Source organism: Hylobates moloch, unplaced genomic scaffold, assembly GCF_009828535.3.
Source record: "Hylobates moloch isolate HMO894 unplaced genomic scaffold, HMol_V3 SCAFFOLD_11, whole genome shotgun sequence".
In the NCBI taxonomy this organism is placed as follows: Eukaryota; Metazoa; Chordata; class Mammalia; order Primates; family Hylobatidae; genus Hylobates; species Hylobates moloch.
The window spans coordinates 49523710-49540472 of NW_026652286.1; the positions used below are offsets into that span (position 1 = coordinate 49523710).

The 16763-nt window shown below is 43.5% G+C and overlaps 2 protein-coding genes across 5 annotated transcripts in view; one reads left to right on the forward strand and one right to left on the reverse strand.

Moving 5' to 3' along the window:
- PAK1 (p21 (RAC1) activated kinase 1) overlaps window positions 1-8821 on the reverse strand; it is a 158345-nt gene extending 149524 nt beyond the window's left edge. Inside the window, exon 1 of one of the 4 annotated variants that reach the window (XM_032166993.2) lies at window positions 8693-8821. The gene's annotated coding sequence lies outside the window, so the exon portion shown is untranslated. Of the gene's footprint in view, window positions 1-8248; window positions 8377-8692 lie in introns of those variants that run through there. The other 3 variants (XM_032166994.2, XM_058424475.1, XM_058424476.1) reach the window with 3 other exon arrangements.
- Window positions 7576-8946, forward strand: LOC116476164 (cuticle collagen 2-like). The gene is made up of 2 exons (XM_032165882.1): window positions 7576-7638; window positions 8434-8946. The coding sequence occupies exons 1-2, from the start codon at window positions 7576-7578 to the stop codon at window positions 8944-8946; spliced, it is 576 nt and encodes a 191-aa protein (XP_032021773.1).
- The last annotated feature ends 7817 nt before the right edge of the window (window positions 8947-16763 follow it).

Genomic DNA, 16763 nt, shown 5'->3' on the forward strand with positions numbered 1-16763 from the left:
CAGGGACCAGCTGTATTGAATTGGTACATATGTGAAAGAGAGTGTGTGTGTGTGTGTGTGTGTGTGTGTGAAGAATATACTCAGCAGCCATTCCTAACTGTCCTGGAACCTTTACCACATAGTGAACTAAGTCAATTATTCGGCAAGTAGCAATGGATAGGGAAAAAACGATTTTTTGAAAGAGTTAGAGAGAACTATAAATATATTTTACCATTCTCCTGGGAAGCTAGAATTTTTTAAAAAGTGCCACTGGTCAGGGCAGCACCCAAAAGATCAGGAGCAGGTGACCAGATTTGGAGACAGAAAATATGAATTAAAGATTCCAGTTTGCAACTTCCCAGCTACATAATCATGCCACTTAACTTCTGTTCATTTATAAAAATATGATGCCTTAAGAACAGAATTAAGTTAAATGAGACTCCATATAAAAGGGTTTTGAAAACAGTAAAGCACAAAAATTATATATATAATCTTATATATAATCTCTAGAAAGTCCAGGAAACTTGGACTTTTCAAGTCTATCATGATGGGCTTTCTCATTTTGCTCACCTGGTTCTTTTTTTTTTTTTTTAAGTTACTTTACAAATTACATATGTAATTTATTAAATTAAGCAAAATCTATCCTGGATACCAAAAAAATTTCAGACTCTGGACTGGTGAGATAATTCCATATGAGAAAATAAGTGGGAGGGAATGTTATAAAATAGTAATTCTTGGGCCGGGCAAAGTGGCTCTTGCCTGTAATTCCAGCACGTTGGGAGGCTGAGGCGGGCAGTTCACTTGAGCCCAGCCTGGGCAACATGGCAAAACCCTGTCTCTACAAAAAATACAAAAATTAGCTGGGCTTGGTAGCATGCCCCTGTGGTCCCAGCTACTTGGAGACTAAAGTGAGAGGAATACTTGAGCCTGGGAGGGCAGGGCTGCAGTGAGCTATGATGGAGCTACTGTACTCCAACCTGGACGATAGAGCAAGATCCTGTCTCAAAAATAAATAAATAAACAAATAAAATATTAATAGTAATTCTCCAACAGGTAATTGGAGAACCAAGAGCCCCTCCAACTATACTAAGTCCCTCTTCACCCATCTCCAAAACTGGAAATTTAAATTTTGTTCCTCCAGCCCATTGGGAACTATTTCCATAGTGAAATACTGTTACTGATGGACTACGTCCTGGTGTATTAGAGAAAGGGTGAGGGCAGGGAGTAGGTGAGAAGGTTAAGAATCACTGTCAAAATATTCGAGCAAAGAAGTTGGCATCAAATTCAACACATCTATATGAGAGCTAAGGAAAACTGAGTCTCAGTACGTTTAAGTGACTTGCTGTGGTTACACAGTGATAATTTTTAAAAATGTCTTCAAGGCCGGGCGAGGTGGCTCACGCCTGTAATCCCAGAAGTTTGGGAGGCAGAGGCGGGCAGATCACGAGGTCGGGAGATCGAGACCATCCTGGCTAACACGGTGAAACCCCATCTCTACTAAAAATACAAAAAATTAGCTGAGTTTGGTGGCACACGCCTGTAGTCCCAGCTACTTGGGAGGCTGAGGCAGGAGAATGGCATGAACCCGGGAGGCGGAGCTTGCGGTGAACCGAGATTGCACCACTGCACTCCAGCCTGGGTGACAGAGCAAGACTCTGTCTCAAAAAAAAAAAAAAAAAGTCTTCAAATGACAGCTTGATGTCTCTGCTCCTAAATTTCCTCATCTGTAAAATGAATTAGCCAACATCAGTGTAGCACATTACAGCTTCCAAATTGTTGTGTATATATCCACAGAGCTTACCAGATCCCTACTACACTGCAAAGGTCTAAGACGGCTATGGTGTAATAGAAAAAGCACGATGAACTGAACAATCAAAAGAACCTGGCTTCAGATCTTAGCTGTGCTGTATAGCCTCAGCAAGTCAATTAACCTCTTTGTGTTTTCTTCTATCAAATGAATATAAAACAACACCTGTCGTAGCTAACCCAGGGGATTGTCCAAAGAATAAAGTCAGATAACATCAGTAAAAGTATTTTGTACATTATACAAAAGGCCCTTCATCATCTGGGCCCTGCCTCCTCTCTGCTCTCACGCCTCCCCACCTTACACCCTGTCTTCTAAGCATACTAAACTACACAGGGCTCCCCAAACAGGCTCTCAAATCTTCTGCTCACATATTGCTCTCTCTTTCAAGAGGGTCCATCATCTCCCCTTTCTTCTCACCCCTCCCTGACTGTGCTTCGTTAACCCCTGCTCATTTTTCAGAACCCATCTTAGATGTCACCTCCTTTAAGAATGCTTGCCAGGCCACTCCCATTTCAAGTACAGCAGATGCCCTTCCTCTGTGTTCACATGGCACTTGCACTTATCTCCGTATTTTTGTCATTTTTTGTCTCAATGTAGTGTAATTGTCTATGCACATGTCTGTTTCTCCCGGAAACTATAAACCCAAGGGTAGAGGCTATGATTCATCTGTTTATTCAGAACCTATGACAATGCCTGATGCATAATATGTATTTAGCAAATGAATGAACTTTAAATGGCAATAAAAATATTACTTTTCATATAATACATACATAAGACATTTACGCAAAATATTGTTAATATAAGGCAGTGCTTCTCAACTTTGCATATCAGAATCACCTATAAACCTTTCAAAACAGAGATGCCAAGGCAACTCTTTTACATCTTCACAAGTAATTCAAGTGCATAGCCAAAATTAAAACCACTGCTACACACAATCATAGTCATAAAATTACAAACTACTCTACCTAACATCCATATAGCTCAGTATCTTACAATTCACTTTTACATATATTATTAATCTTCACAAGAATTCTGTAAGTTAGGTATTATTTCTTCCAAATGAACAAATAGAGATTTAAATAAGTGTCCAAGTAGCTCTTTGTCTAACTTCAAATTTTGTGCTCTTCCTTATACCCTCCCTTGGAAAGCGCAGTAATACACAAAGTACTATGAGAACAAGGGTTCCATAAGACTGAGGAAGATATCAATCTTAGCTTTGTGGGAATCCAGGAGGAAATAAGGAAAGCTGGACCTTAAAGATATAGGCAGGCAGATGAGGGTGGAAGCCATGCATATACTGTCATTGTCATTTGCCAACCCAAAAGATTCAAAAGGCAGATTCTATAAAGAAGAAAATGCTCTTGCCAGCCTCAGTTAGTACTTACAGTCTGAAAGGGATATTGGAGAAGGCTGGAAGTAGAAAAGTAATAAAAGAAAGCAGCCCATAAACAAGAATGGATTTCCCAATCCTGCATGCAAACTACCTAACCCTGACTCCAGGAACAAAAGCCAAGACATAATAGACTAATTATAACTAAGAATTAGATGAATTCTACAGTCAATCAATACCACACAAACTCATGAGGGATGAATGAACCTCTGGTTCTTTCTAGACTTACTACTACGCTATTCCTCAAGAAGGGATAATCTGGAGAAGCCTAGCACATACATGATTTTCCCCATCTCAAAAACTAAAAGAATGGGAGAGAAGAGGAAGATATTCATGAAAGAAAAGGCTTACAAAAAGGGTAGAAAAATGTAGTACATTAAGTTAATAAATTTACAATGGCACAGGGAAATATTCAGGCACAAGTGATTCCAAATACTGGATAAAGCCTGAGCTGGCAGCTTCAGTAAAGAAGTATTATCTTCTAAGTCTGCAACATCATGACCATCTGACACAGGGTTTTATCAAAAATTTTATCCTTTCTAGTTCAAACTGTGGACTTCAGTCAGGGTTTTCTTAGAGAGAAGAAGCTAAAGAGATTAGGAACCAATTTAAAAGAATTTGTCTAGTGCCCCAAAATTTAGTTTATCTGATAGAGTTTAAAAGGCAATATGTTATAGCAGCAAAGTACTACACTTAGAATTTTAAAATGTGGTTTAAAATCAATATTCAGGCATTTGTTAATGATGTGCCTCTGAGCAAGCCAAGACTTCTATTAATACGATCCTCAGCCTCCTAACTCACAAAATGGGAATACCTATCTCATAGGGCTGTTATGAAGATTGAACAAAATAACATCCAGGAAAGATTTTTCCTTATGAATGATAAATGTAAATGAATGTAAATCTGTCTTCACCAAGCCTTCTAATACACACACAAAAAAAACATACCAAATGGAAACTTTAACTCTCACTGCAATATATTTACTTGCAAAACATTCCTATATCCTCTGTGCAGAAAAATTAAAAGCAACCTGTGTACTGAAAATAGCACATAGCTGCTGGAGTCAGGTGTACATGGACTAGAATTGTCGGTCTGCCACTTACTTGCAGCAAAACCTTAAATAAGCTCCCTTTACTAGTATGACTCTCAGGCTTCCTCACCTGTGACACAGAGATACCAGCAATCGTCTCATAAGGTTATTCTGAGGGTTAAAAAGAACATGTTAAACATCTCACGTAAGGCCTGGTACAGAGCAGGTATTCAATAATGTAAGCCATTTTTAGTAAGCTTACCACCACCTAACAACTAACAAGCAAATTATATTGTTCAAAGATTCCTTTATAGTCATTTTTTAACTGCTTCATGATCCTGTTCACTAGTCGTAGCAACTATTACTATCCCCGTTTTACAGTTGGGACAAAACACAGAGATAAAAATTACTTCTACAAGGTCACGCAGTAACATAGACACTAAAGAAGGTCTCCTAACTTTTCCAGGGTTTCATTTTCCCCCACTACAAATTACAACATTACCCCTTAGAAATTAAAACATCTGTGAAGAGACTTTTTTTTTTAAATAATGAGTATAGAAAAAGACCCAGAAGGAGCAAATACTGGTGTGAGAGAATGTTTTTAAATTTTTTATTTTCAAGTTTGAATATACTGACTATTAATTTTGAATCAATGCATTTTTCCTTTTATTTTTAGTTGATATGTAATAATTGTACATATTTACAGGATAGTGATATTTTGATATGTATATAATGTGTAATAATCAAATCAGGATAATTAGCGTATTCATCACTTCAAACATTTATCATTTCTTTATCATAAAGTCAAAAGCCTGTTTTTAGATGCATATTGTTTATAGCTTTTCAAAAATAATAAACTGTAGTCAGATGTATTCTTTTGATAACCTTAAACTTGTCTCTTTACTATGCCAAAAAGGAATATTTTTCTCCCACTTTCTGGTTATTATTTCGAAAAATAACATGGAGAGGAATCAGAAAATTCATTAAAACCAGCAACAACAGAATTAATGTCTCAAATTGGCAACTGCTGATTCTACCTTGATTTTTGTTTTAGTTTTCCCCAACAAAGCCCATGACCTCTTAAAATTTTTTAAAAGTCTGCCTGTCAAAATGATGCTTGTTTGACAAATTATTCCTAAACTGAGGGAAACAAATAGAAAGGCAGCTTTCTCCCCGCTTTATGATCATATACCACCTTTTTTCATCCATTTCATCTCATTTCAGCACTTATCATGTCATATTATCTCTAGCTCCTTAAAGACTTGGGCTGCACTCTTGTATACAGCTGAACATCCTGCCCAGCACAGGGTCTGGCACATGGTGGAGAAGGATTCATAATTTTATAGTAAACAGATGAATAAATGAAACCACTCTCCCAGAAAGAAGCTAGGAAAGGAGAAAACTGGGCATGGTATCTTAGGGCTAATAAGAAAGTGAAAGAAACAAAGCATTTTAAGAGCTTCACAAGGAAGAGAAACCTTTGTGTGGAGTCAAACAGGCCCTACATAGCTTTAAGTATCACTAGAGAAAAACAAAAACCACAGGAAACCAGGAAGAGACAGTTTTAAGTTAAAAGACTCAAAAGTTAAGAGTGCTTATTTAGACTTGCAAAACTAACTTGCAAATTCCAAGGAAACAATCCTGGCTTGGAAAATTGCAACAGCAGTTTTCAGGTGGTGGTTAAAACAAACGAACAAAAGACTAGGCTAAAAATTCTTGCAGGCTTTGGTTGGAGACACATAAAGGGAAAAGCTCAACCTAAAATGAATCCCCCAAAAATGTTAGGATCCCCTTGGATTTGCATATTGGACCATGATTCCTATTCATTCTGAGAACGGTTCTTGAGTAAAACCCCAATGTAGCAGCTGGCAATACATAGGATTAAATCATCTTACATTATTCATTCAACAAATACTTGAGTGCCTGCTATATGCAGTCACTATTCTAGGCACTAAGATTAAAGCAATGACCAAACTGACAAAACTTCCCAGTCTCAGGAAGCTTTCATTCTATTGGCAAGAGAGGCATGGGATGGGATGGGATGGGATGGGATGGGATGGGATGGGATGGGATGGGGTGGGATGGGGTGGGGTGGGGTGGGGTGGGGTGGGGTGGGGTGGGGTGGGGTGGGGTGGGATGGGATGGGATGGGATGTCATGCAGTAAGTGCTACGGAAGAAAAACAGGACAGCAGGAGCTGGCAGGGTGCTGGTTTTTATTAAGAGCAGATCTTTTAACCTAGTGGTTCTCAAACTTTAGCAAGCATCAGAATCATTTAAAGAGCTTATTAAAGAAAAGAAATTCACAGGCTACCAAAAGAAGACAGGCACAAACTCAAGTAATTGCAATAGAGTGCTACAGAAGGCCATAAGAGTGGTATGTACATGAGCCAGAGGATGGAAGAGCAACTCATTCTATGCAGGAAAAGGAGAGACTAAGGGACTGCATCCCAGAGGCCCAACAAGGACATCTCCACAGGCAGGTAAGGGGTGGAAGGGAAGCATTCCAGGAAGAAAACAGAACATGCAAAAGCGAAGATGAGAGTGGCAGGGGAGCCACAGAAAGTGAGGCTGCAAAGGCAGGCAGTGGTCTGATCCCTGAGAGTTTCTTATTCCATTAGTCTGAAATTTATCTTCAGAATATGAAGGGTCAGGGGTAGGGGGCGCTGATGTGGTAAGGTTTTGTTTTACAGAAATCTTTCTGGATGCACAGTACCTTCCTTTGAGGCACTGTTTCCTTCAAACCTAGCACAGGGACTCAAAACATGTGCTTAGTAAATGTATATTGAATTGAACTGAACAAGCTTTTTACCAAATGCCCTCTTATGGATGAGGCAGGTCACCTTCCCTGCAGGACTCACTTTGGCCAAGAGAAGACTCGTAAAACAGGTCCAGCAGCCTCAATTATTGCACACTACTACCTGTACAACTGGAGTCCCCCAGAGATTAGGGCAGACCTTCATTGTTTACTTGTCTACCTCACCCATTAGACTTTGAGCTCTTTGAAGACAGGGAATATCTTAATAGACTGAATCCCCACAGCCTTAGCAAGAGGCCTGAAACATAGTAGCTCTCCAAACTCCAGTAATGTTGGATAAACGAATTGACTGAACAAGCAAATTTACCAAGGTAGACCCATGAGCTCATGTAGTTAAGAGTATGGATAAGCTTCCGGGAAAGTATGGGATGTTTTCAGAGTCAATGTTCCCAAAACCCTTTTTGAAAGGCATAGTTTCTAGTTGAGGTGGGGGGTTTTTATACGCACCTGATTTAGAATTTTCCAAATAGGAACCAAAATGTTATAAGTGCTGTGGTAGAAATCCCACCAGGCCAGTGGGAAGAAGTCAGTTCTGCCTGAGAGGAAAGACAGGATGGAGGCCAGCAAAGACTTCACAGTGTGGGAATTCTTCAGCGAACTCCTGAAAGCTGAGTCGGTGCTTGCTACTTGCCCGTTTTGGGGCATAAAACCAAACTTCTGGAGCTTTTAAGGCTGGAAGTGACCTGCTCAAGGTCACACAAGAAGTAGATGAAGCCACAAGGTAAGAGAGATAAGGTATATCTGTACTGATAATTCCCACTTTCTCCTGACAGAGTTGAAAGAGAACCCAAAAATGTAGGAGGCAAAATTAAAGATTTTTCTCAGGAACAATTCTTAAAGTCAAGACTAATGAATCTGAATTTTTATTAGTAACCACGGAACTAACCCTTCCCTTCACTGTTCACAGTTTTTGTAAGAGTAGAGCAATTATCCAAGGGGTTTAAAAACCAAGGACGTTGCTTACAACGCCAACACCCACTACTTCTCAAGTATTCTTCAAAAACACTGCCAGTAATGTGTACTGCTGAAAAAGGATAGCGAAGGCTACAACAACCATGTCTTTTCAAATGGAATAATGAACATAAAATAACTATAAATCTCCTTCCCCGGTTGTTTTTCACTTCCCAAGTTACAGAATATTCTGGGGTGGGGGAGGGGCTGCGTAAGTCAAGTCCTACCAGCCCTTATTTTTCAGGGAGTAGAACCCTAAAGGTGACTGCCCAAACCTGGAAGGGGTCATTTATTCCATGCGGAAGGAACTGGGCGCCGCTTTGCTGTGCCTCCTCGTAGCGGGACAGGGTGAGCGCTGCAGGACTGCGAAGTTCGGGACGGACTCGGTCCCGGACCGGTACTCGTATGGCCTCCCGGGTCCAGCCTGGCCTGGCCGTGCCCCGCCCCTTCCCTCTCCCAGGTCTCTCGAATCGCCCGGCGTCTGAGACCCGCGACCCCGCCGGTGCGCGCACAGGGGGCCTTTGTTGGCCCGACGGGAGCGGGCCTCGCGGGGCGACGCCCGCCTCACCTTACCTGGCGCCTCCGCCCGCCTAGACGCCCGGCCCCGCAACGCGAGATAAACGGGCCCAGACCCCCACTCCACCAGTCCCCCCCCCCCCCGCGCCCCAGCCCTGGCAGCCCGGGACGCGAGGGCTACCGGGCGGGAGGCCCGCTCTCACCTTCCGCGCTCGCTCAGCTCCTCTCGGCTCCTCCTGCTCCTCCTCCCGGTGGTGGGTGCCGCCTAGCCGGGAGTGAGAGCGCGAGTGTGCGCGAGCTACCGCTTCACTTTCTCCCTCCTGCTGCCGCCGCGCCGCCCGTGCCGGGGATCCCCTCAGGACCGGGGAACTGCGAGGGAAGGGATGATGGGGGCGGGAGGGAGCGAGGCAACGGGGGCGCTGAAGGGCGAGGTGCTAAGGGCTCGGATGGCCTCTGAGGCAGGAGGTGGGAAATGGATGCGGAGACCAGGTTCTTCGAAGGGGCTCACGAGAGCGCGGGGCTCCGTGGAAAAGGGAATGAGAGTCCGAGGGGGAAAGCGTCTGTGGGGGAGGACTGCAGAGCCTGTGAGGGAGGCGCGATGGGCGAGCGAGGGGGCGGGAGCGTGTGGGGGAAGCCGTGAGGGGGCGTCTACTGTGCAGCCGCCACCTTCGGCTCCGGCTGCAGCCGCGGGGTAGCCGCCTCCCCCGCCCACAGCCGCGCTATTGTACGCCGCCTGGCAGGCCTGACCGCCTAGTTCACTGGCTCCCCTCCTCCTCCTCCTCGCCCCCCCCTCCCCTCTGCCCTTTCCCCCCCCCCTCCCCCCCCCCCCCCCCCCCCCCCCTCCTCCCCCTCCCCTCCTCCCCCTTCTCAGCGCGGCGGTGGCTCCGGCGGAGCCGTGCCCGCCCCGCCTCCCGTAGGTGGGAGGGGGCGGGGAGGGCCTGACCGACCCGTGGGAGCGAGGCCAAACCCTGGCCCGCATAAGGGCGAACGCCTGGGATTACGTCATCGGCGCGTGACGCCAGAGGCTGGGGAATCACCCGGCTGCTGCGTGACGTCATCGCGTCGCGTCACTCTTCTCGGTCCGCTGTCCGTGGCGGGCTGTTTCCGTGCGGCGTTTCTACCAGACAATTTTGGGACGATTTCTGGGAGGGCTACTGTAGTAGTCAGGATGGAGAAAGACGGCTAACTTCCGGCGCTGAGGGTCCTTTTCAGGTTAACAAAGCACCACCGCATCTATGAGCTTGTTGTCAAGGGCTGAATTTGAAAACTATCCGATGTCGTGTGATCTCAGAGCCAGATATGTATTATGTTTTCTTTGTGTGGGAGGTGGGAGAGAGGGCAGGGGTGGGAGGAAGACAAATTATAACGGAGAAGTTTGAACTACTGTGAACTGACATACGAAAAGAATGGGCTTCCTTTCACGTTTTTTCCCCTACCGTGGAGGGTACTTTCGACCCAAAGCTTTCTCCTGAGCTCAGATTGTGTATTTCCCAATACCTCCCAAGCAGCATTACCTGCATACTCGTCGTACCTCAGATTCAACATGTGCGAAACTGAAGACAGCATTAGAAAGGCTGAGTCCGGAATCAGGTTGCCTTGCTTGAAATCCTAGCTATTCAAATATTACTGATAGGAGCTTGACATTTCTAAGCCGTAATTTTTCTGTAAGAATAAGTAGTACCTTAACTAGGTCTTCCTAAGCCTCAGTTTTACCATGGTAATATTAACAATTAAGCCCTTTAGAATGTTGGCTATTATTATTATTTCCCCCCCAAAATTGCTTCTTACGCTCCTTTCCGTTCTCAATGAATGGGCCACCCACTCAGCAGTCCCCTAAGCCAGGAACCTAGACACACTAATCCCCATTCTTCCTCTTTCAACATCCATATCAAGTTGGACACCAAGTCTTGTAGCTTCTCCTAAATATTTTTCAAGTCCTTGCCTGCGTCGTCTTCTACTACCACCACCTGAACAACTGGAGCAACCTTTAGTCTCTTCAAATTCAATCTATTTTTCTCACTGGTTATCTGAGTAGCCTTATAAAAGCACAAATCTGATGATGTCCTCCCGTTTAAACACCGAAAGGATTTTATTGCTTTCAGGATAAAGTTCAAACTCCTGAATTTGGCACTTTATTACCTCACTGCTTACACTAGCCTTTCTAGCTTTGTCTCACGTCATTTATTTTTTGCTCCACACTGAAATATTAACGTTATTTGAATACACATTTCTTCATGTCTACGAGCTCTTCCCTACTTATCTGACTGGCCAACAGCTATTCATTGTACAAAGCTGAGCTAAAATGTCATTCATATTCATATTCATTCGACTAATATTTCTGAAGTTTCCCTAAGCCTTAACAAGACTGTAATTCTATAGTATTTCTATGCCTTTTATGGCAGTAACTGCATTTGTGTATCTAATTTCTTGAGTTCCTTGACAGCAAGTCATATTCCTTTCCATATCCTCAGCACCTAAAACAGTGCTTGACATATACGTAAGTATCAATATGTTGTTAAAATATATTTAATAAGGCCAGGCATGGTGGCTCACGCCTGTAATCCCAGCACTTGGGAGGCCAAGGCAGCCAGATCACCTGAGGTCAGGAGTTTGAGACCAGCCTGGCCAATATGGCGAAACCCCATCTCTACTAAAATACAAAAATTAGCCAGGCGTACTGGCGGGCACCTGTAATCCCAGCTACTCAGGAGGCTGAGGCAGGAGAATTGCTGAAACCCAGGAGGCGGTGGTTGTAGTAAGCTGTGATTGCGCCACCACACTCCAGCCTGGGCGACAAGAGCAAAACTCCATCTCGAAAAAAAAAATGTATTTAATAAATGTTCATATTGTGCTTACTATGTGCCAGGTACTGTTCTGAGCACTTTACAAACACTGTCTTTAAACCTCTACCCTCTAAGGTAGATACTCTTGTTATCCTCACCCATCTTATTGATGAGGGAACTGAGGCACAGAGGGGTTAAGTAACTTAACCCAGGATCCTAACCCAGTAAATTGACTCTAATCTGGATTGTCTTTTCGTGATCTCTGCACTAGGCAGAATAATGGCTCATCCAATGGAATGTTCACATTCCAATCCCCGGGAACTATGAATATGTTACCTTCCATGACAAAAGGACTCTGCAGATGTGACTAAATTAAGGATTTGGGGAAAGGCACTCTCCAGCTTTTAGGAGCAGACTCCAGAAAATGGAAAAGGCAAGAAAATGGATCCTCTCTTGGAGCCTCTGGAAAGGAGGAGACGGTATCCTGATGATACCTTAATTTTAGCCCACTGACATCCATTTAGGACTTTTGAACTACAGAACTGTGAAATAATAAATGTGTATTGTTGGCCAGGCACAGTGGCTGACATCTGTAATCCCAGCACTTTGGGAGGCCGAGGCAGGTGTATCACCTGAGGTCAGGAGTTCAAGAGCAGCCTGGCCAACATGGTGAAACCCCATCTCTACTAAAAATACAAAATTAGCTGGGCGTGGTGGCACATGCTTGTAATCCCAGCTACTCGGGAGCTGAGGCAGGAGAATCAGTTGAATCCAGGAGGTGAAGGTTGCCGTGAGCCGAGATTGTGCCATTGCACTTAAGCCTGGAGACAAGAGTGAAACTCCATCTCAAAAAATAAAATAAATAAAAATAAATGTGTATTGTTTTAAGCCCACTGTGTGTTTGATAATTTGTTACAGCATCCATGAGAAACTAATACAATCTCTAATCAAAGGTGACTGCTCTATGCTAGGAATTGCTAGCAGGATGAGAAGTGAAACTGTCCACCAAAGCTGCAGCTGAAATCAGAGATAGGCTAGAAGTGGAATAAATAAGTAGGATAAGTGCATACAGTAAGTCCTCACTTAATGCCATCAATGGGTTCTGCAACTTTAGGCAAAACAATGTATAACAAAACCAATTTTACCATAGGCTGGCTAATTGATATAAATAAGAGTTGAGTTCCTGTGGCATATTTCTCGTCACAAGACATTACCAAACTTCTAAATAAAGACCAAAACACCTCTAATACCAAACATTGAAATCAATGTGACCTATACATACATTTAAGAAAGATTAATAAAAAGAGGCCAGACCAGGTGCCTTGGCTCATGCCTGTAATCTCAGCACTTTGGGAGGCCAAATCGCTTGAGCCCAGGAGTTTGAGACCAGCCAAGATAACATGACAAAACCCCATCTCTACAAAAAAAAAAAAAAAAAAAAAAAACCCAAATACAAAAAATTAGCCAGGCATGTCAGCACACACCTGTAGTCCCATAGTCCCAGCTACCCGGGAGGCTAAGGTGGGAGGATCACTTAAGCCCCAGAGGTCAAGGCCACAGTGAGCCATGACCGCACACCTTTGCACTTCAGTCTGGGCGACAAAGTGAGACCTTGTTTCAAAAACAAAACAAAAAGCAAGAGGCTGGGCACAGTGATTCATGCCTGTAATCCCAGCATTTTGGGAGACAAAGGCAGAAGATCACTTAAGCCTAGGAGGTCGAGGCTGCAGTGAGCCGTGATCATGCCACTGCACTCCAGCCCAGGAAGCAGAGTGAGACCGTGTCTCAAAAATAAACAAGTAAGATCATTATTTACCCAATTTTTCCAGTTCAGGGTCGAGAGTGGCCAGAGCCTATCCCAGCAGCTTAAGGTGCAAGGCAGGAACCAACTATGTATAGGATGCTACGTAAGCTATTCCAGGGTGCACTCCCATGCACACCAACACTCACTCAGACTAGGACAATTGAAACATGCCAGTTAACTTAATGTGCACATCTTTGGGATGTGGGAGGAAGCTAGAGTACACAGAGAAAACGGAGTCCAAACTACACTGGTGACCCAGACCAAGAAGTTATTTGTTTTTTTCTCATCAACATTGTAACAAAATAACATTATTCAAGGACTTGCTGTATTTCACTTTATAAGAAATTGCCAAACTGTTTCCCAAAATGGTTGTACCATTCAGGATCCTTTTGACAAGTCCTCATCGTTCTTTGAGCTCTTCCTTGCTTTTTGGTCCAAGATGTTCTAAGCTCTTCTTACACTTTCTTTGACCCAGCCTTCAAATGAGCCATTACTCCAAAGAGCTCTGATTGTTTTCAATGAAGAACAGTATTTAAATGTGAACATCTGGCCTGGCACGGTGGCCCAAGCCTGTAATCCTAGCACTTTGGGAGGCCAAGGTGGGTGGATTGCCTGAGCTCAGGAGTTCAAGACCAGCCTGGGCAACATGGTGAAACCCCATCTCTACTAAAAAAAAAAAAAAAAAATTAGCCGGGTGTGGTGGCGTGTGCCTGTAGTCCCAGCTGCTCGGGAGGCTGAGGCAGGAGAATTGCTTGAATCCAGGAGGCGGAGGTTGCAGTGAGCCGAGATCAGGCCACTGCACTCCAACCTGGCAACAGAGCGAGAGTCAACATTTAAATGTTAAGATCTAGGCCAGGTGCGGTGGCTCATGCCTGTAATCCCCAACACTTTGGGAGGCTGAGGTGGGCGGATCACGAGGTCAGGAGATCGAGACCATCCCGGCTAACATGGTGAAACCCTGTCTCCACTAAAAATACAAAAAAAAAAAAAATTAGCTGGGCGTGGTGGCGGGCACGTGTAGTCCGCAGGAGTGAACCAAAGCTACACTTGCATGACCGAGACCCACCACTGTACTCACCTGGCGCAAATGAAACCCTTCTTAAGATCTAAGCATTAGCACTCATTGTAATAGATGCCAGTGTTCCCAAACTCAGACCTACTTTTGCTCTCTTTCTGGCCTTTAAGAAGCATACCGTCACGAGTTCTATGGCTTCAAGGAAATGAATTCTGCCAACAACCTGAGGGAGCTTGGAAACTGCTGATGAGAATGCAGCCCACCGATGTCATGATTGCAGCCTATGAGACCCTGAGCAAAAGACCCATCTAAGCCATTTCCGGATTCCTGACCCACAGAAACTGTCAGATAATGAATATGTGTTGTTGTAACCCACTAAGTTTGTGGTAATTTGTTGCTGAGATATAGAAAACTGATAGGGGGCCAAAGGAGAGAAGGGGGAGAAGAAGAAGAAAGGAAGAGCTCTGGAGACGTTTTATATTTCCTAATTCTTCCTCTTTCCTCCTGCCTTGAGTGTACACACAAAGGCTGGAGCTGGAGCAGCTATTCAGAAACCATGAAGAAAAGGCCAAGAAAAATAATTTTGTGTGTGTGTGTGTGTGACAGAGTCTCACTCTGTCACCCAGGCTGGAGTGCAGTGGTGCAATTTCAGCTCACTGCAAACTCCGTCTCCTGGGCTCAAGCGATTCTCATGCCTCAGCCTCCCAATTAGCTGGGATTACAGGCGCCCACCACCACACCCGGCTAATTTTTGTATTTTTAGTAGAGATGAGGTTTCAACATGTTGGCCAGGCTGGTCTCAAACTCCTTACCTCAAATGATCCACCCACCTCAGCCTCCCAAACTGCTGGGATTACAGGCATCAGCCACAGTGCTGGGCCCAAAATCACAAAGATCTTGAACTAAGTACTTTGAGTCATCAACCTAATGCCAAGAACCACCTGCCTCCAGAATTTCTATTAGGAGAAAGAGAAGTAAATTTTTTAAAGCTGTTGTTTCTCAGGACTCTTTTACTTATAGCCAAAAACTGTTCCTTAATGGTTCAGTGTGTTTTGTAAGTTTCCAAATGTATGCTTTGTTTTGTTTTGTTTTAACTATCTTTTCACTGCTGTTTCTTGAACATGGCAAGCACCTTCCCAACTCAGGGCTTTTGATCTTGCTATTCACTCTGCATGGAATTTTCTTCCCCTACATAGCTGCATATCTTGCTCCCTCACTCCTTTCAGGTTTCTGCTCAAATGTTACATCAGAGAGGCTTTTCTTTTAAAAAAAAAAAAGTATACTTTAATAAGCATAAAGTATATAAACAATTAGGTAAGCTTGTGAGAAGCTGACCAAGATACATAAATTAGGAGATACCAGTGTCCAACTAAATTTTCTTTCTTATTGTTTTACAGAATATTTATTAAAGGTGTTTAATATACACTTTCTCATCTGTCATTTTGGAAATCCTTTATTGTAAAGATAATTCTATTGTCTGAGTAACCACCATGGTTTTTTGTTTTTTTTTTTTTTGAGACAGAGTCTTGCTCTGTTGCCCAGGCTGGAGTGCAGTGGCGCAATATCAGCTCACTGCAACCTCCGCCTCCCAGGTTCAAGTGGTTCTGCTGCCGCAGCCTCCCAAATAGCTGGGATTACAGGTGCGTGCCACCATGCCCAACTAATTTTTGCACTTTTAGTAGAGGCAGGGTTTCACCATGTTGGCCAGACTGGTCTTGAGCTCCTGACCTCAAGTGATCCACCTGCCTCAGCCTTCCAAAATGCTGGGATTACAGGCGTGAGCCACCACGCCCAGCCTAAATATTTTTTGAAATTTTTTTATCATCTGTCCTCTTGCCCTCAGAGTGCAAGCTTCATGACAGTAGGACTTCATCTCATTTGTTTGTTGCTGTGTGCCCAGCTTCTAGAAAATTACCTGGTGTATAATACATGCTTAATAAATATATTATTTCTAATTTAATTTCATTGTGGTCAGGAGACATGCTTTGTGTAACATCTTTTTAAACTTTCTTGAGACTTTCTTTTGCCCTTGTACATGTTCTACTGCATATTTTAAAAGAATGCATATTCTCTATTTGTTGGATGCAGCATTCTATTTCTATTATATCAAGTATATTAACTACATTGTTCCAGTGTCTATTCTATTATATCAAGTATATTAACTACATCGTTCCAGTGTCTATTAACTTAATGTTCCAACTTAAGTTAATGATCCATCAACTTAATGTAAAAATGTGATAAAAAAATCTCCAAATATATATAACTGTGCATTTGTCAATTTCTCCCTTTTTGCTTTATGTGGTGATTCTCTGTTGTTAGGCTTATGATTTGGGTGATTTGTGTCTTTTAACATTGTATCTTTAGGCCAGGCGCGGAGGCTTATGCCTGTAATCCCAGCACTTTGGGAGGCCGAGGGGGGCGGATCACGAGGTCAATAGGTCGAGACCATCCTGGCCAACAAGGTGAAACCCCATCTCTACTAAAAATACAAAAATTAGCCAGGAGTGGTGGCATGTGCCTGTAGTCCCAGCTACTCGGGAGGCTGAGGCAGGAGAATTGCTTGAACTCGGGAGGCAGAGGTTGCAGTGAGCCAAGATTGTGCCACTGCACTCCAGCCTGGTGACAGAGGGAGACTCCATCTCAAAAAAAAAAAAAAAAAAAAAAATTATCTT